This window comes from Lampris incognitus, chromosome 5 (genome assembly GCF_029633865.1).
Source record: "Lampris incognitus isolate fLamInc1 chromosome 5, fLamInc1.hap2, whole genome shotgun sequence".
NCBI lineage: Eukaryota > Metazoa > Chordata > Actinopteri > Lampriformes > Lampridae > Lampris > Lampris incognitus.
In genome coordinates, this window is record NC_079215.1 from 59,096,854 (window position 1) to 59,117,699 (window position 20,846).

The 20,846-nt window shown below is 42.1% G+C and overlaps 1 protein-coding gene across 2 annotated transcripts in view; it reads right to left on the bottom strand.

Annotated features, from left to right (window-relative positions):
* The window catches only part of LOC130112542 (myosin-9-like), a 204,522-nt gene that overhangs the window by 106,336 nt on the left and 77,340 nt on the right, over window positions 1-20,846 (bottom strand). For both annotated transcript variants that reach the window (XM_056279957.1, XM_056279956.1), the window contains 5 exons: window positions 13,551-13,674; window positions 13,276-13,447; window positions 10,401-10,613; window positions 6,494-6,638; window positions 5,916-6,122 (listed from right to left, as the gene is read on the bottom strand). In XM_056279957.1, the coding sequence (XP_056135932.1) occupies window positions 5,916-6,122; window positions 6,494-6,638; window positions 10,401-10,613; window positions 13,276-13,447; window positions 13,551-13,674 (861 nt within the window). The remainder of the gene's footprint in view (window positions 1-5,915; window positions 6,123-6,493; window positions 6,639-10,400; window positions 10,614-13,275; window positions 13,448-13,550; window positions 13,675-20,846) is intronic.

The window sequence follows — 20,846 nt, forward strand, 5'->3', positions numbered from 1 at the left end:
GACTTCAATAGGCATGTTGGTGAAGGGAATGGAGTTGATGGTGTCAAGTATGGCAAGTATGGTGTCAAGCAGAGGAATGTGAAGGGACAGATGGTGGTAGATTTTGCAAAAAGGATGGAAATGGCTGTGGTGAATACATATTTCAAAAAGAGGGAGGGACAGAGGATGATGTATAAGAGTGGATAAAAATGCACACAGGTGGACTATATCTTATGCAGGAGGCCCGATCTGAAAGGGATTGGAGACTGCAAGGTGGTGATAGGGGAGAACATATTGGATGGTGGTCTGTAGGATGACTTTGGAGATCAAGAAGAGGAAGAGAGTGAATGCAGAGCCAAGGATCAAATGGTGGAAACTGAAAAGGGAAAACAGTTGTGTGGAGTTCAGGGAGAAGTTAAGACAGGCACTGGGGCAGTGAAGAGTTGCCGGATTGTTGGGCGACCACTGCAGAAATAGTGAGGGAGACAGCTAGGAAGGTACTTGGCATGTCATCTGGACAGAAGAAGGAAGACAAGGAAACTCGGTGGTGGAAAGAGGAAGTACAGGAAAGTATACAGAGGAAGAGGTTGGCGAAGAAGATGTGGGACAGTCAGAAGGTTGAAGAAAGCAGACAGGAGTACAAGGAGATGCGGTGTACGGCAAAGAGAGTGGTGGAAAAGGCAAAGGAAAATGTGTATGGCAGGTTGTATGAGAGGTTGGACACTAAGAAAAGAGAAAAGGACATGTAACCGCTTCGCTAGACAGACGGACCACACTGGGAAGGATGTGCAGCAGGTTAGGGTGATGAAGGATAGAGATGTAAATGTGTTGACAAGCAAGGAGAGTGTGTTGAGAAGATGGAAGGAGTACTTCGATGGGCTGATTAACAAAGAAGATGAGAGAGAGAGAGAGAGAGAGAGAAGGTTGGCTAATGTGGGGATAGTGAGTGAATCAGGAAGTGCTGTGGATTAGGAGGAAAGTGAGGGCAGCTATGAAGAGGATGAATAGTGGAAAGGCGGTTGGGCCACATGACATACCCGTGGAGGCATGGAGGTGTTTAGAAGAGATGGCAGTGTAGTTTTTAACTAGATTGTTTCACAAAAACTTGGGAAGTGGGAGGATGCCTGAGGTGTGAAGAGGCATACTAGTACCGGTTTTCAAGAATAAAGGTGATGTGCAGAGCTGTAGAAACTACAGAGGTATAAAGTTCATTAGCCACAGCCTGAAGATATGGGAAAGAGTACTGAAAGCTAGGTTAAGAGGAGAGGTGATGATTAGTGAACAGCTGTATGGTTTCATGAAATGAAATAGCACCACAGATGCAATGATTGTTTTTATGTTGATGGAGATGTATAGAGAAAGCATATGACAGGGTGTTGAGAGAGGAGGTGTGGCACTGTATGAGGAAGTCACGAGTGGCAGAGAAGTATGTAAGAGTGGTGCAGGATATGTATGAGGGCAATGTGACAGTGGTGAGGTGTAAGGTAGGAATGATGGATGGGTTCAAGGTGGAGGTGGGATTTCATCAAGGATCGGCTCTGAGCCTTTTCATGTTTGTAATGGTGATAGACAGGTTGACGGACGAGATTAGGCAGGAGTGTCCATGGACTATGATGTCTGCGGATGACATTGTGATTAGCGAGACTAGGGAGCAGGTTTAGGAGAGCCTGGAGAGGTGGAGGTATGCACTAGAGAGAAGAGGAATGCAAGTCAGTAGGAGCAAGACGAAATACATATGCGTGAACAAGAGGGAGGACAGCAGAATGGTGAGGATGCAAGTAGAGGTGACAAATGGATGAGTTAAAATACTTGGCATCAACTGTTCAAAGTAATGGGGAGTGCAGAAAAGAGGTGTAGAAGAGAGTGCAGGCAGGTTGGAGTAGGTGAGAAGAGTGTCAGGAGCGATTTGTGATAAAAGGGTACCAGCAATATTTAAAGGAAAGGTTTACAAGATGGTAGTGAGACCAGCTATGTTGTATGGTTTGGAGACGGTGGCAATTACAAAATGACAGGAGGTGGAGTGCGAGGTGGCAGAGTTAAAGATGACGAAGGAGGGCAGGATTAGGAACTAGTATATTAGAGGGACAGCTCAGGTTAGACGGTTTGGAGACAAAGCAAGAAAGGCAAGATTGAGATGGTTTGGACATGTGCGGAGGAGAGATGCTGGGTATATTAGGAGAAAGATGCTGAAGATGGAGCGGCCAGGCAAGAGGAAAAGAGGAAGGCCAAAGAGGAGGGGATGAGGGAGGTATTGCAGGTGGCTGCCATGGCATAGATGGCAGCACGAATTCACGTTTGCAGCGGCCTCACCCAGTACTGGTATGGGGAGATGGCAGCACAAATTCACATTTGTGGCGACCTCACCCAATACCGTCCATGCAGTGCCTTTGTCCACGTCTGCGTCTAAGTTTGTTTTGTCTTAATTTGATGGCTGGGAGAGCTGGCACTGGATCGGCTGGAAGACCTCAGTCTGATGCGTCCTGTTGGCCCAGGGTCCACAGCCCTGACTGGAGCTGCACCCAAAGATGTAACACCAAGGGTGGTCTGACAGGATGCGGAAGTGGGGCAGGGTAAGCTAACTGCTAGCCCATGCAGACCAGCAGTTCCAATAACACCTAGGGCCATCTGGAAGCGGCCTCACCTAGCATTGACTATGTTTTAGAGTCATCGTGTGTAGTGCGGGAGGTGTGTTGAAGGTGTCTGGCTCGGAGAGCTGGCGCTGGATCAGCTGGGGGAGCCTGGTCTGCTGCGTCCAGTGGGCCCAGGGACCATGGCCCTGCTGGAGCTGCGACCAAGGAGGAAACACCGAGGGCGGTCTGACAGGATATGGGAGTGAGGCAGGCTAAGCTAACTTCAAGCCCATGCAGACCAGCAGTTCTGACAGTCATTCTGGCTGGCATTCGTTCCTTGGACAGTGGAATTTTTGGACTGAGTTGCATTGAGTGGACTGTGTTGTTAAATGTTTGTGTTTTTTTTCTCTCTGTTTTTTATGCTTTTGGTGGTGTCGTCTTTGGGAAATTTGGGATGTGTTTTTGTCTTTTGTGTCACACTGCTGTGGGCTGGAGGAGAAACAGAACTTTGTTTCTCTTGTGTACACAAGTACATGAAAGAAATGACAATAAATTGTTATTGATTCCTGATGACAGCGGAAGATGCAGAGGACAGGAAGACATGGAAATGAATGATCTGTTGTGGTGACCCCTAATGGGAGCAGCTGAAAGTGTATATATATATATATATATATATAGCGTTTTTTTTTGAAACCGTCAGTGGTGTTGAATGCTCAACTAATGAGGAGCGGAATATCAACACGGATACAGGAAAAAAGACTTTAATGCATAGCAGTACAGACCTGTTTGTGCGTCTCGCACTCACCAGCTGCTAATGTTTTTTTCCGCAAAGAATCATACAGTTACGTTGCCCAGTGTCACGCCCCTATTTTCAGTTGGACAGCAACCAATCAGATGATACACATATGGTATTTATTAGCTTTTTTTAACGTTTTTTTTTAAATGTGCTATTTTAAATATGGGTTTTTTAAACATGTTTTTTTTAACTACCTGTCCTCCCAACTGTGCCCCAACACCACCCCAATATATAATTCCCATAAGTTACCTTGTTTTATTTTTAATGTACACCATTTCACCAGTGCCCTGGCCCTTAAATGCTTTTCAAAACAAACCCCAGTCCCATTGGTTGTAATGTTTTCTACCCCTCCATTGGTTGCTGTGCATCATAAGTACCTACCCCATTGGTTGTTATAATTTGACTGTTTCCCCATCTGTGTTTGGTCGCTGTCCAACCGAAACTAGGGACGTGACACTGGGCAATGTAACTGTATGATTCTTTGTGAAAACAACATTAGCAGCTGATGAGTGCGAGATGCACAAAACTTGCCTGTACTGCTATGCATTAAAATCTTTTTTCCTATATCCGTGTTAATATATATATGTATGTATGTATGTATCTGTATATGTATATGTACGTATGTGTGTGTGTGTGTGTGTATGTATATATATATATATATTAATACAGATTTAGGAAAAAAACTTTTAATACATAACAGTACAAGCTTGTTTCGTGCGCGTTGCGCACTCATTACCAGCTGACAAGTGCGTGATGCAGGAAACAGGCTGTTACTGCTATGTATTACAACAAATTTTTCCTACATCTGTATATAACTTTGTTAAAAGAAACACAATGGTAGGGATAGTGCCCAACAAACAAGGGACAAAACAATCCAGTTAGCCAAGTAAATTCTCTATGAGACAGTACAAGCCTGTTTCATGCTATAAGCAATCATCAGCTCTCCATATTTATATATATATATATATATATACACTACCGTTCAAAAGTTTGGGATCACCCAAACAATTTTGTGTTTTCCATGAAAAGTCACACTTATTCACCACCATATGTTGTGAAATGAATAGAAAATAGAGTCAAGACATTGACAAGGTTAGAAATAATGATTTGTATTTGAAATAAGATTTTTTTTACATCAAACTTTGCTTTCGTCAAAGAATCCTCCATTTGCAGCAATTACAGCATTGCAGACCTTTGGCATTCTAGCTGTTAATTTGTTGAGGTAATCTGGAGAAATTGCACCCCACGCTTCCAGAAGCAGCTCCCACAAGTTGGATTGGTTGGATGGGCACTTCTTTGAGCAGATTGAGTTTCTGGAGCATCACATTTGTGGGGTCAATTAAACGCTCAAAATGGCCAGAAAAAGAGAACTTTCATCTGAAACTCGACAGTCTATTCTTGTTCTTAGAAATGAAGGCTATTCCATGCGAGAAATTGCTAAGAAATTGACGATTTCCTACACCGGTGTGTACTACTCCCTTCAGAGGACAGCACAAACAGGCTCTAACCAGAGTAGAAAAAGAAGTGGGAGGCCGCGTTGCACAACTGAGCAAGAAGATAAGTACATTAGAGTCTCTAGTTTGAGAAACAGACGCCTCACAGGTCCCCAACTGGCATCTTCATTAAATAGTACCTGTTAGAGCCTGTTTGTGCTGTCCTCTGAAGGGAGTAGTACACACCGGTGTAGGAAATCTTCAATTTCTTAGCAATTTCTCGCATGGAATAGCCTTCATTTCTAAGAACAAGAATAGACTGTCGAGTTTCAGATGAAAGTTCTCTTTTTCTGGCCATTTTGAGCGTTTAATTGACCCCACAAATGTGATGCTCCAGAAACTCAATCTGCTCAAAGAAGTGCCCATCCAACCAATCCAACTTGTGGGAGCTGCTTCTGGAAGCGTGGGGTGCAATTTCTCCAGATTACCTCAACAAATTAACAGCTAGAATGCCAAAGGTCTGCAATGCTGTAATTGCTGCAAATGGAGGATTCTTTGACGAAAGCAAAGTTTGATGTAAAAAAAATCTTATTTCAAATACAAATCATTATTTCTAACCTTGTCAATGTCTTGACTCTATTTTCTATTCATTTCACAACATATGGTGGTGAATAAGTGTGACTTTTCATGGAAAACACGAAATTGTTTGGGTGATCCCAAACTTTTGAACGGTAGTGTATATATAGATAGATAGATAGATAGATAGATAGATAGATAGATAGATAGATAGATAGATAGATAGATATCAACACGGATACAGGAAAAAAGTTTTAATGCATTGCAGTACAGGCCTGTTTCATGCGTTTCACACTCAAAAAAAAAATCCTTAAGTGCAAAAAACGGACGAAACAGGCCTGTAATGCAATGCATTAAAACTTTTTCCTGTATCCGTGTTCATATTCCGCCCCTCATTAGTTGAGCACTTACAACACCACTGACGGTTTTGGAAAAAAACACTATACATACTATATATATATATATATATATGTGTGTGTGTCTATATATATATATTTTTGTTTGTTTGTTTGTTAAACAATAAGAAAAAATAACCACAACTACAACAATAGCATCCCATACCTGTATCTTTGTCATCTTGTCAGCCAGTTCCTGCCTCTGCCGTTCACTCTCACTGTGTTTGACCTGCAACTCCTGTAGCTGAGCCTCAGCCTTCTTTCTGCGATGTTCAGACTCTGCTTTGCCCTGGATCAATGTCTTCATCTCAATCTGAAGCTCATTCCATTCACTCTCCAGGGCCTGCTTGGCCTTCTCCACAGACGCCTTGTTCTTTAGAGGCCACAAAAAAAACAGATTACTTTACGAACTTTAGTCATTTACACATTGAAAGCTAATTCTATACTGATTTAACAACTGAAATATCTCAGTCATATTTAATGGACAAGTAATAAAAATAGTACACATAACTTTAAAGTAATTTTGGCATTTCCTAAATAGGGATACATTAAATTCAGTCACCATCTCTTCAGACATAGCATAAAATGTTCAGACAGGATAAAATATGAAATGGTCACTGGCCTTCAATTTTATGGAGGAAAACAATGATGTGTGAAAACAATGACACTTGAAAAAATATTGAATAATGAATTTCAATAATAATATAGTCCCATATTTGTATGGGAACATATAATATTCTCTACCCTCTTGGTTTGCTCCAACTGTTCATTGAGCTCCTCAAAGCCCTGGTTGTGTTTGTGTCTCATGTCAGCCATCTGCTGCTCATGGATCTTGGCCTCCTCCTCCAGAGTCTTTTTAAGCTGGGCAACCTCAGTCTCACGCTTCCCCCTGATTGGGAATGAGGGGAGTGAGTGCAAGTGGAAAAACAAAAATGATTTTTTTTTAACAAACACAAAATAACCAAAGAGGTAACATAATACATTTCTTGTACAGCTAAAATATTAGGGTTTGCCTTCTTGGGGGGAACTTACAAACTCCTGTTTGTAGTAGAACAGAAATATCAACTAATTTACACCTTCCTGTTGTTTTTATGTTGCATTCTTTTGTTTATATGAGCTATTCTTGCCAGTTAACTGTCCCCAATATGTTTATGGTAACCAGTGAATAAGCTCCAATAGTTTTTCACTTACTTGGAAAGAGAAATGGGGTGGAGGTAATTCTGAAGGAAGAGGATGCCAAGAGTGTGTTGGAGGTGAAGAGAGTGTCGAACAGAGTGATGAGTATGAAGCTGGAAATCGAAAGTTTGATGATGAATGTTATCAGCGCATATGCTCCGCAAGTTGGGTGTGAGATGGAAGAGAAAGAAGATTTATGGAGTGAGTTGGATGAAGCGGTGGAGAGTGTACCCAAGGAGGAGAGAGTAGTGATTAGAGCAGACTTCAAGGGTCATGTTGCTGAAGGAAACCGAGTTGCTGAGGAGATGTTGGGTATGGTGTCAAGGAGAGGAATGTGGAAGGACAGATGGTGGTGGATTTTGTGAAAAGGATGGAAATGGCTGTGATGAGTTCATATTTTGAGAGAGGGACACAAGATGACACAAATGAGTGGAGGAAGATGCACACAGGTGGACTATATCTTATGCAGGAGGCGCAGTCTGAAAGGAATTGGAGACTGCAAGGTGGTAACAGGGGAGAACATAGCTAGGCAGCATTGGATGGTGGCCTTTAGGGTGATTTTGGAGATCAAGAAGAAGAAGAGTGAAGGCAGAGCCAAGGATTAAATGGTGGAAGCTGAAGAAGGAAGGCAGTTGTGTGGAGTTCAGGGAGGATTTAACACAGACACTGGGTGGTAGTGAAGAGCTGCTGGATGGCTGGGCAACCACTACAGAAATAATGAAGGGAAACAGCTAGGAAGGTACTTGGCATGTCATCTGGACAGAGGAAGGGAGACAAGTAGACTTGGTGGTGGAATGTGGAAGTACAGGAAAGCTTACAGAAGAAGAGGTTGGCAAAGAACTGGGATAGTCAGAGAGATGAAGAAAGTAAACAAGGAGATGCGGAATAAAGTGAAGAGAGAGGTGGTGAAGGTGTATGGTGAGTTGTATGAGAGGTTGAACACTTAGGAAGGAGAAAGGGACTTGTATCGACTAGCTAAACAGTGGGGTCGAGCTGGGAAGGATGTGCAGTAGGTTAGTGTGATGAAGCATAGCGATGTAAATGCGTTGACAAGCGAGGAGACTATATTGAGAAGGCAGAAGGAGCACTTTGAGGGGCTTATGAGTGAAGAACATGAGAGAGAGACAAGGTTGAATAATGGGGAGATAGTGAATCAGGATGTGCAGGGGATTGGTAAGGATGAAGTGAGGGCCCCTATAAAGAATGAATGAAAAAAGAAGACATGAAGAATGAAGAAAGCGTGGAAAGGCGGTTGGTCTCTATGCGAGACCTGTGGAGGCATGGAGGTGTTTAGGAGAGACGGCAGTGAAGTACTAACTAGATTTTTTAACATAATCTTGGAATATAAGAGGATGCCTGAGGAGTGGAGAAGAAGTATACTGGTATTTCAAGAATAAGGGTGATGTGCAGAACTGTAGCGACTACAGATGGATAAAGTTGATCAGCCACAGCATGAGGATATAGGAAAGAGTAGTGGAAGCCAGGTTAAGAGAGGTGATGATTAGCGAGCAGCAGTATGGTTTCATGCCATGAAAGAGCACTACAGATGCAATGTGTGCTTTGAGAATGTTGATGAAGAAGTATACTAGAGAAGGCCAGAAGGAGTTACATTGTGTCCTTTTGGATTTAGAGAAAGCATATGACAGGGTTGAGAGGAGGTGAGGCATTGTATGAGGAAGTCTGGAGTGGAAGAGAAGTATGTAAGAGTGGTTCAGGATATGTATGAGGGCAGTGTGACAATGGTGAGGTGTGTGGTAGGTATGACGGATGAGTTCAAGGTGGAGGTAGGATTAATTGGCTCTGAGCCCTTTCTTGTTCGCAATGGTCACACACAAGTCGACAGAGAGATCAGTCAGGAGTCTTCTCGGAATATGATGTTCATGGATGACATTGTGCTCTGTAAGTGAGAGTAGGGAGCAGGTTGAAGAGAACCTGGAGAGGTGGAGGTATGCACCAGAGAGAAGAGGAACGAAAATCAGTAGGATCAAAATGGAATACATATACATGACTGAGAGGGAAGACAGCAGAATGGTGAGGATGCAAAGAGTAGAAGTGACAAAGGTGGATGAGTTAAAATACTTGGGTTCAACTGTTAAAAGTAGTGTGGAGTGGAGAAGAGAGCTGAAGAAGAGAGTGCAGGCAGGGTGGAGTGGGTGGAGTATTGTGTCAGGGGTGATTTGTGACAGAAGGGTACCAGCAAGAGTTAAAGGGAAGGTTTACAAGATGAGACCAGCTATGTTGAATGTTGAAGACAGTTGAAGATACTAAGACTTTTGTTGGGAGTGACAAAGAATGACAGGATTAGGAACAAGTATATTAGAGGGATAGCTCAGAATGACTGGTTTGGAGATAATGCAAGAGAGGCAAGATTTCAGATGGTTTGGACATGTGTGGAGGAGAGATGCTGGATATATTGGGAGAGGGATGCTGAAGATGGAGCTACCAGGCAAAAGGAAAAGAGGAAGGTCAAAGAGGAGTTGTATGGATGTGGTGAGGGAGGACATGCAGGTGGCTGGCATGACAAGGGAAGATGCAGAGGACAGGAAGAGATGGAAACGGATGATCCACTGTGGCGATCCCTAACGGAAGCAGCCAAACGTATTAGTAGTGGTAGTAGTAGTTTTTCACTTATTCCATTATTTATTCTATTATACAAAGAAAACGATATAGGAAAATCCATCCATCCATCCATCCATCCATCCATCCATCCATCCATCCATCCATCCATCCATCCATTAACTTAACCGCTTATCCTGCTTTCAGGGTCGCGGGGAAGCTGGAGCCTATTCCAGCAGTCATTGGGCGGCAGGCGGGGAGACACCCTGGGCAGGCCACCAGGCCATCATAAACAGGCCACCAGGCCATCATAGGAGCCCGCCCCACACACACACACACACACACACACACACACACACACACACACACACACACACACACACATTAATTTCTAGGAACAATTTAGTACGGCCAATTCACCTGACTTACATGTCTTTGGACTGTGGGAGGAAACTGGAGCCCCCGGAGGAAACGCATGCAGACACGGGGAGAACATGCAAACCCCACACAGAAGACGAGCTGGGATGATCTCCCAAGGTTGGACTACCCTGGGGCTCAAACCCAGGACTTTCTTGCTGTGAGGTGACCGTGCTAACCACTGCGCCACTGTGCGGCGAAAATTGTTCCTTTATCCTTATTTTGTACATATACAAAAAGGTTTTTTACATGTTTAGATCATTTTCATAAAAACAATCCCGTGTAAATGCCAACAGGAAGTTTTTGTGCTGGACAGTATAATAAAAACTATATATTTCATAAAATTTGTTCACTCCCTCACCTATGTCATATCCCTTGCTCAGTAAATTATCTAAAATGCATGTAAGAAAATGTAAAAAAAGACATACCTTTGGAAAAACACAGCATTCTAAAATAGAATTTTTTTTTTCAAACGAGCATCTCCCCACGACACCAATTATACCTCAGTTCCTGCTGTGCAGCAGTAGAGTCCAGAGTGTCCTCCAGCTCTGTTTTGAGGGCCTCTAACTCCTCTCCCAGGTCCCTGCGGTTTTTTTCAGCCTTGGAGCGAGCCTGTTTTTCCAGCTCCAGATCTTCCTGAAGCTCAGAGATCTGGGCCTCTAACTCCCTGATCTTCTTCTGGGCCATGCTCTTGGCTGAAGCCTCCTCCTCCATCCTGAAAGCAAGCAAGAAGTCAAGGGATGAAATTTACAGTGGAGCTATACTGTTCATCTAGATTCTTTTAAAATCAGACTAAGTGATGAGATAAAATTCCTCAGAACAAGCAATATTTTAAATTCTAATTTTAAAAATAAACATCTCCGAACATGAACGTGCCTGCACAAGATTTATTTTGAAAGTGAGGGAGTCAGGGATGATTTGCAATAAATAATGGTTTAAATCTTGGACTTTTGCTCTCATAGACTTTCATATGTCTTTAGAAGACTTGGACTGTGCTGCATAAGCCATTTGGAACACTTTCATGGTCATTTGACATGTGTGTGCCCACCAAAACCTTCTGTACCTTCAACAACAGTAAGCCCTGGTTCGCAGCAAAACTCAGGCAGCTTTGTCAGGCCAAAAGATGACCAAATGGCCAAAAGAAGTGAAGATAGGATCCAGTACAACAAAGCCAGAAATACAGTCATAGAGGAGATCAGAGTGGCAAAAAAAGGTGCTACTCTGAAAAGTTAAGGAGGACTGTTGCAAGCAGAAGCAGTCATAACCAAGAGTATGCAGAGAAAGGCTTACATTGAAGAGCTTGCCTGCATTGCCAGTGGAAAAGAAATTCCAAGGAACAGTGCTCTGAAAAAACTGAACCCTTACCTTGACAATGGAGGCCTTCTCAGCAGGAGGCCAGCTTAAGCATGCTGCTCTGGACTTCAAAGAGAAATTCCCTGTGATTGTTCCAGGCTGCAGCCATGCCACAAAACTGCTTATGGAACACTACCACGATTGAGTCAAGCATCAGGGTCGTGTGTTCACTGAAGCCACTGTTCGCATTGGATTGTTAGTGTTTGGAAGTGTATACACAGCATCCTTCACAAGTGTGTGAAATGCAACAAACTTCATGGGAATTTAACTGAGCAGAAGATGGCAGACTTACCCATCAATCACCTGAGCACTGAACCACCATTCATGTATATTGGGCAGGATGTGTTTGGCCCTTGGACAGTCGTCGCAAGACATATGTAAGGGGACAGGCACAATGCAAGAGATTGGCCATTCTCTTCACCTGTATGAGCACTTGTGCCATACACATCAAGCTGATTGACTGCATGGATTCATCCACCTTTATAAATGCCTTGAGAAGATTTTTTGCTCTGCGAGGACCTGCTAAGCAGATTCGCTCAGATTGCGGAACCAATTTCATAGGAGCCTGTAAAGAGCTGGAAATCCTGCTGACTGATCCCCGTGAACCCAGAGTGAGGAAGTACCTTAGTGAAGAGGGCTGTTCACGGGTCTTCAATCTGCCTCATGCATCTCACATGGGAGGAGCCTGGGAGCAGATGATAGGTATCTCCAGATGCATACTAGATTCCATATTGCAGCAGACCAGCCCCTCTCATTTGACACATGATGTGCTGTCTACCCTGATGGCGGAAGTCACAGGAATCATCAATTCAAGACCTCTTACACCTATCTTAATGGACCCAGACTCACATTTCTTGTTAACACCAGCCATGCTCCTCACTCAAAAGGACTCTGCACTCTCCTCCCCCCTCCAGGCCACTTCAAGGAATCTGACCTCCACCGACAACAATGGAGGCAGGTACAGCATCTTGCCAACACCTTCTGGAGCAGATGGAGGCGTGAATATCTGGCAATGCTTCAGAGCCAAAGCAAATGGCAAGAGGAATGACAAAACCTGAAGGAGGGTGATGTGGTCCTTCTTAAAGTGGCTTAAGCCAGTGCTATGAATGGTCCATGGCTTTTGTGACCAAGGCATTTGCTTGCAGCGATGGAAGAGTCAGAAAGGTGGAGCTAAGGGTCACGAGACATGGAACAACCAAGATGTTCCTCAAACCTGTTTCAGAAACGGTTCTTCTTATGTCAACAAAAGACTGTTTTTGAAGTTTTTCCTGTGGACATTCCCTATAATCTCATTTGGTTATATAGTAGTATCTAATTAATACTAGGGAGTTTCATGGCACATGTTCTGTGGCCTTCAAATTCATTTTCTTTAGCACCCCTTGTGGTGGTTTATTGTAAAAATCGGTGATTAAATGTGTTTTCTCAGTGGTCAGTTCTGTTCATGTGACTCATAGGTTAGAGGTCAACCAGGAAAAGATGGCAGTTTGCAAGAATTTCTCCGTGTATCAGACAGAAAGCTCTGCTCCGTTTTTCTTTACATTTGTGCCTTGGAGAGCCTTTGCTTGTAAGTTTGTTACCTTTTCTGTGTTTTGTGCAAATGTGCATATTAATAATTTGGAATTCAAACGTTTGGATTAACAATGCTATTTGTGATAATTTAATTTGTTAAGGATAAAAACGGTAAGCCAAGCTAAATGTAGCTTCTTGTAATGTGCATTTAGGCTATTTGTAAGCAATGAGAATTAATTTGTGCTGTACTTTGAGAAAAGGAAAAAAAGAAAAGAGAAATGAGGACTCAATAAAATACCTTAACGTCACTCCCGTGTTCGACTTTTCTCTGAATCCTGTTTGTTAGCTATATTTCAGTTTGTGCGTAGATGAAATACATATCAGGGACAAAATAACATGGGTACTCACTTTAAACGACGAAGGATATTTTTGCCTTTTCGTCACATGTAGTAAGTGTGGAGAAGTGCCTTTTTGAATTAAAAAAAACCCTCCTAAAATATCTGTAAAATTCTGACCTGGAGAGGGCCTTGAGCAGCTCTTCTTCCTTCTTGGCTAGCTGTGCTTGAAGCTCAGCGATCTGAGCCTGAAGGTCTGCTATCTGGTCTTGGAGCTCAGTGGAGTCTCCCTCCAGTTTACGACGGTTCTTCTCCAGTTCCTGGCGTTGCTTTTCCTCTTTTCTTAGACGATCTGATTGACAACAGGACGGGTTATTTTTGCAATGGGCTGCAAGTAAAAGAAATAGGAAAGAAAGAAAATGAAAAAAAAAACAGCACAATTTAAACAGACCTACCCTCCAAATCTGTGATCATGGCTTCATGTTTATTTTTGAGTTTCTGCAGGCTCTTTGATTTCTCTTCTTCCTCAGTTAAATTGGAGGTGAACTCAAAGATCCTCTCCTCAAGCAGCTTCTTCTCCTGAGTATGGCAGAAAAAAGTGTTGGGTAAAGCAATGAGTTGAAGAAATGGTTGGATTTTTTTTTTGTTGCTAAAATCACATGGACAATTACTTTTGCATAGTCTGAGAATTGTGGCTTCCACCATGGTATTTTGATTTACATGTACGTCAACAATGTTGGTCAAATAGCATTGCTTAACTTTTTTAAATACTCATTCCCCAACACTGACAACCTAATATAGGTGCTAAGCAGGTGATACCATCTTAGTGAGCTAGACAAACAGACACACATACACATAAATATACATACACACAATTCCTTAAGATAGCCCAATTTGGTGTAGTCTACAATAGAGCAACTGGAAGAATATGGAACCCAGAATGCCCCCCCAGACCACTATGATGACATGATTTTACATGTGTGCTAGTTAGCTTAAAATACTGGAGGTAACAGTAGTCTGCAATTACAGCATGAGAAAAAAAAACTTTTCAATGTTTTTTGAGAATAAAGTCAGCATTTCAAAATGAATGATATATTTTGAGTAAAAAGACAAAATTTTGAAATGTAATGCAGAACAATCATTTTTTTTTCTACATCCCATTGAGTCAGGCATTTTCAGTAAAGTTCAAATAACTGTCCAATAACCATAATGAAGAGCAGCATGGTATTCAAATAAATAACATGTAGTAATGCTCCTGTATTATACAGAAGCGTTACTAGATCTCAAAGACATTCAGGACTTAAACCTAGAAAATCCATGGTTTCTCCACGTAGGAAATTCACTATTAGAGAAATCTGGAGCACCTGTGACCCCAGACAAGACTAAACGGGTGACGAAAATGAATTAGTGAACTAATCTACTCAGACATGCAACACTGAGAAGCAATAATTTGCATTAGATGAATTTCATGTTTTGTATTGCATTTTACATGTAGTACTACATTTATAAATGCAATTCAAAATATGAAAATCGTCAAACCTGTCATGCAACAATCTCAAAATAACCTTCCCACTGCTGACCTAATTGGGAAGTCAACTTATAAACATCAATTCTGTATGGTCATATTATTTTCAATTTGTGAATGTGAACTACTCAGTTCTTTTTTTGATACTATTGTCAACTCCATAGAGTGTTCTATGGAGTTGACAATAGTATCAAAAAATTCATGTTAACCAAAAGAACTGGTGGATATATAATAATAATGATAATAATAAAATTTTTTATATAAGTGCCTTTCATAACACTCAAGGTCATCTTACATCAGATACAATAAAACAAAGCAGTAAAAAACATTAGTACAATTAACAATAAAGCACAAAATAAGCAATAGAGCATACATCATCAAAAGTTAAAAAAAAAGATGCTGTTAATGTCAGTATGGCTAGTTTAAAAAGGTGGGTTTTAAGAGTAGTTTTGAATTCTGTAATGGAGTCTAGTAAACGGCTGTGACAGGAAATGGAGTTCCAGAGTTTGGGTGCAGCATAGGAGAAAGCCCTGGCACCCATTGTGCTGAGGTTTATGGCTGGTACTGCCAATAGACCTGCTGGTGAAAACCGCAGGGAGCGAGATTGAGTGTAAGTCTGAAAGAGGTCTGTGAGATAAGCAGGGGATAGATTATGAAGAACTTTGAATGTTGATAATAAAATTTTGAAAATAATCAGCTGTGACACATGAAGCCAGTGTAGTAATTGAATCAGCAGGGGAAAGACATTGTCAGTGAACCTCCCGTGCTGCAGAAATCAGGATGAGTTGAAGTCGGTGAATAAGTTTGATGGGGATGCCTGCCAGCATCACATTGCAGTAGTCAGTGCATGATGTGACCAAAGCACTGACTAAGGCTTCTGTAGAGTGATGTGTTAAAGCAGGGTGTAGTCTGGAAATGTTTCAGAGATGGAAAAAGGCAATCTGGAAGACATTTTTTATATGACTGGAAAAGGAACTATTGAAGATAACACCAAGGCTCTTAGCCTGAGCAGAGACAGGTATGGTGGTTCTAACAATAGTGAGGGAGTGAGCAAATATTAGTTTTTGAGAGTGTAGATTTAGTGCCAATGAGGAGTAGCTGAGTTTAACAACTGTAGAATTTCAGATACACGTTAGTCATCCATATCTGTATATCATGGACACAAGCAGTGACAATACTGGAGGAGAGGGTGGAAGTGCGCTTAGTGGAAACATAAAGCTGTGTATCATCAGCATAGCAGTGGAAATAGATACCACAGTGCTGGAAGATGTTCCCAAGAGGGAGGAGGTAAATAATAAACAGGAGTGGCCCCAACCCAGCCGCTGAGAATGCACAAGCTAGTGCATTCTTGGTGCCGGTCCCAAGCCCAGATAAATGGGGGGGGGGGCTGCATTAGGAAGGGCATCCAGCATTAATTCCTTTGACAAATCGAATATGCAGATCATAAATCAGATTTCCATACCACATCGATCGAGGGCCGGGTTACCAACAACCACCACTGGTACTGTTGTCAGCAGAGTGCTGGTGGAAACTATGCTACAGTTGGGCTAAGTAGAAGGAGAGGGGGAAGGCATCTCCAGAGGCAGTGAGAGTTGGAACTTTGAATGTTGGCACTATGACTGGTAAAAGGTGAGAGCTGGCTGATATGATGAAGAGAAGGAAGGTAGATATACTGTTTGTGTGAGCGAGACCAGGTGGAAGGAGATTAAGGCCAGGAGAATCAGAGGTGTGTTCAAATCTTCTACCATGGTGCAAATGGGAGGAGAAATTGGGTTGGGGTAATTCTTAAGGAAGTGTATGTCAACAGTGTGTAGAAGGTGAAGACAGTGTCAGACAGAGTGATGAGTATGAAGCTGGAAATTAATGTTATCAGCGCATATGCCCGGCAAGTTGGGTGTGAGATGAAAGATAAATAATTCTGGAGTGAGTTGGATGAAGTGGAAAGTGTACCCAAGGAAGAGAGAATAGTGATTGGAGCTGACTTCAATGGGCATGTTGGTGAAAGGAACAGAGGTGATAGGGAGGTGATGGGCAGGTATGCTGTCAAGCAGAAGGATGTGGAAAGACAGATGGTGGTAGATTTTGTGAAAGGGATGGAAATGGTTGTTTTGAATACATATTTCAAGAAGAGGGAGGAACACAGGGTGACATATAAGAGTGGAGGAAAGTGAACACATGGACTATATCTTATGTAGGGGGCACGATCTGAAAGGGATTGGAGACTGCAAGGTGGGGGCAGGAAAGAACATAGTTAGGCATCATCAGATGGTGGTCTGTAGGATGATGTTGGAGATCAAGAAGAGGAAAAGAGTGAAGGCAGAGCCAAGGATCAAATGGTGGAATTTGAAGAAGGAAGACTGGTGTGTGGAGTTCAGGGGGGAGTTAAGACAGGCACTGGGTGGTAGTGAAGAGTTGCTGGATGGCTGGGCATCCACTGCAAAAATAGTGATGGAGACAGCTAGGAAGGTACCTGGTATGTCATCTGGACAGAGGAAGGAAGACAATGAGACTTGGTGGTGGAATGAGGAAGTACAGTGAAGTACACAGAGAAGGAGGTTGGCAAAGAAGAAGTGGGATAGTCATGGAGATGAAGAAAGTATACAGGAATGCAAGGAGATGTGACATAAAGCGAAGGGAGAGGTGGTGTATGGTGAGTTGTATGAGAGGCTAGACACTAAGGTAGGAGAAAAGGACTTGAGGTTAGACAAAGGGACCAAGCTGGGAAGGATGTGCAGCAGGGTAGGATGATCAATGATAGAGGGGGGGAAAAAGTTAATTTACCAGAAGGCAATTAAGGATGTGAGATCAGCATACTTCCCTGAACTAATATCAAGGAATTACCACAATCTTAAAGTTATCTTCAGGGTAATTAATTCTGTTATTAATGTTCCCTCCATTTCCCTTTTTAAATCTGGTGTTGAATTGTCCAAAACATTTCTCACTCATTTTACAAACAAGTTGGAAAAGATTAGGTCCCCAATCCAGCCAGACTCTTGCATTCATTCCACTCCTCATGTTAATTCTGCCTCTTTAATCCAGTTTCAACCAATTACAGTTTCAGTGTTGGAGAGTAAAATTTCCAATATGAACTCCTCCTCTTGCATCCTAGATATCATTCCCACTAAGCTGTTTAAGGAGGTATTTTCTATTATCAGCCCCGTTATTCTGAAAATTCTTAATAATTCTCTGGCCTCTGGTTCTTTTCCTGATGGTTTTAAGCATGCCATTGTTCACCCAATGCTGGAGAAACCGAATTTAGATCCCCTGTCCCGAAGTAACTACAGGCCAATCTCCAAATTGGCTTTTCTCTCTAAGGTTCTGGAGAGAGTAATTTCCTCTCAGTTGATATCTTTTATGAACACTCATAGTGTTTATAATAGCTTCCAGTCTGGTTTTAGAGCACTTCATAGTATTGAGACAGCTCTAGTCATGGTCACTAATGACCTACTGCTGAGCACACAGAGGTGACTGCTTGATTTTAGTTCTTTTAGACTTAAGTGCTGTCTATCACAACATCCTCTTGCATCGCTTGGAGACTTGGCTTGGCATCACAGGCTCGGCTCTTAGCTTATTATGCTCTTACGTCGCCAAAATTACTTTTTCTGTTGTTCTGGGTAACTCTACCCCCTCGGTGGCTCAGTTAAGTTGTGGTGTCCCTCAAGGCTCAGTTCTTGGCCCCCTTCTCTTTTCTATATACATGTTGCCCCTTGGCCATGTCATTCCAAATCACAATGTGCTCTACCATTTTTATGCCTACGACACTCCGTTATACATGTCACTAAAACCTACAGATCTTAGCACCCTAGCAAATTTCACAACTTCCCTCTCTGACATTAAATCCTGGATGTCAAAAAAATTCTCAAATTTAATGATGGTAAGTCTGAGATCATTCTGTTCGGTCTTGAAAATTCAATCAGCCCTTTTGTTACTAATCTTGTTGGTCTGTCAAGTTGTCTTAAGCAGGCATTTTAGGAATTTGAGGTACTATTCAATGCTAACCTCAATTTTGATAATCCAATCAAACATATTCAGTCATGCTTTTTCCAGCTCAAGCTAACTCCAAAATTAGGTCATTTTTAGCAACTGCCGATCTGCAAAAAGTTGTACATGCTTTTATCTTTTCTCGGCTTGACTATTGTAATGCACTTTATTCTGCTATCAGCAAGGGCTCCCTCCACCGTCTGCAGTTGGTACAAAATGCTGCTGCTTGGCTCATTACCAGGACAAGGAGGCATGGCCATATCACTCCTGTGCTTGCCTCCCTACACTGGCTCCCTGTTATACTATTTCAAATTGATGTTTAAAATTTGACTGCTCACTTTGTAATGTTTTAAATGGTCCTGCTCCTTCATACATTTGTGATTTATTGACTTGGTATATACCCCCTTGACCATTAAGCTCTGCAGTTGGAATCCTTTTAGTTATTCCCAGGTCTCAGTTTGTTACAACAGGTGATCAGGCTTTTGCTGTTAGAGCCCCCACACTATGGAACTCTCTTCCTGTTGAACTAAGAATAACAAAGTCTTTAGCTTCTTTTAAATTTCGTCTTAAAACTCTTCCGTTTTATGAAAGCTTTTGCAAATGTCTGGTATTTGTTTTTATTTATACTGTTTTTATTTTAACTCTTACTTATTTGGTGTTACTCTTATTTTAACCTTGTCTGATTTTATTTATTTATTTTCTTTTTGTGAAGCATCTTGTAACATTGTTTTAGAAAAGTTTATATAAAAAATGTGCTGACAAGCAAGGAGATTGTCTGGAGAAAGTAGAAGAAGTACTTTGGGGGTGAATGAAGAAAATGAAAGAGAGAGAGCGAAGGTTGGACGATGTGGGAATAGTGAAACAGGTAGTACGGTGGAATAGCAAGGAGGAAGTAAGGGCAGCTATGAAGCGGATGAAAAGGGAAAAGGCGGTTGGGCCATATGACATACCTGTGGAGGCATGGAAGTGTTTAGGAGAAATAGCAGTGGATTTTTTAACTAGATGGTTTGACACAAGTTTGGAAAGTGAGAGGATGCTTGAGGAGTGGAGAAGAAGCATACTGGTACTGGTTTTCAAGAATAAGCATGATGTGCAGAGCTGTAGCAACTATGGAGGTATAAAGTTGATCTGCCACAGAATGAAGATATAGGAAAGAGCAGTGGAAGCTAAGTAAGTTTCATGCCACTAAAGAGCACTATAGATATGATGTTTGCTTTGAGTATGTCGATGGAGAAGTATAGAAGGTTAGAAGGAGTTACATTGTATCTGTGGATTTTGATGTTGTTGTTTTTTTAATTTTGAGATACTTTATTGATCCCTGTAAGGAAATAACACTGCATTTAACCCATCCTAGCTGTGTAGCTAGGAGCAGTGTGCAGCCGCTGTGCAGCACCCAGGGACCAACTCCATTTCATCTTGCCATGCCTCGGTCAAGGGCACAGACAGGAATACTAACCCTAACATGCATGTCTTTTGGATGCAAACATGCAAACTTCACACAGAGGATGACCTGGGATGACCCCCAAGGTTGGACAACCCCAGGGTTTGAACCCAAGACCATTATTTGTAAGGCGACAGCGCTAACCACTGTGCCAACATGCCGCTTTAGAGAAAGCATATGAAAGGGTGCAAAGAGATGAGGTGTGGTATTGTATGAGGAAGTCAAGAATGGGAGAGAGGTATGTAGGAGTGGTGTAAGATACGTATGAGGGCAGTGTGACAGTGGTGAGGTATGCAGTTGGAATGACAGATGGGTTGAGAGTGGAAGTGGGATTACATTAAGGATTGGCTCTGAGCCCTTTGTTGTTTGCAATAGTGATGGACATTTTGATGGACGAGATCGGGCAGGAGTCTTCGCGGACTATAATGTTTGCAGATGAAATCGTGATTTGTAGTGAGAGTAAGGTGCATGGAGACAGTGGAAATGACGAAAAGAGATACGGTGGAGCTGGAGGTGGCCTAGTTGGAAGAGGGGGGAGGGAGGGAGGGAGGGATGAGGAAGACTTTCCTGCCTTTAACACAATCTGTGTTGATTGTTCCTAGTGTGATATTACCCCGAGGGGCAATTCTGAATTTCTCATTAAAATGTAGCCATTTCATCACATAAAACATGGTGAAATGGGTAATATTTAACTGGTGTGAAAACTAGACAAATATTGTTTTCCATTACACCTTCTTTAATTATAAGATAATGCATTTTGACAATGTTATACATAAACTGCATTATTTTATACCTCAAAGGAAG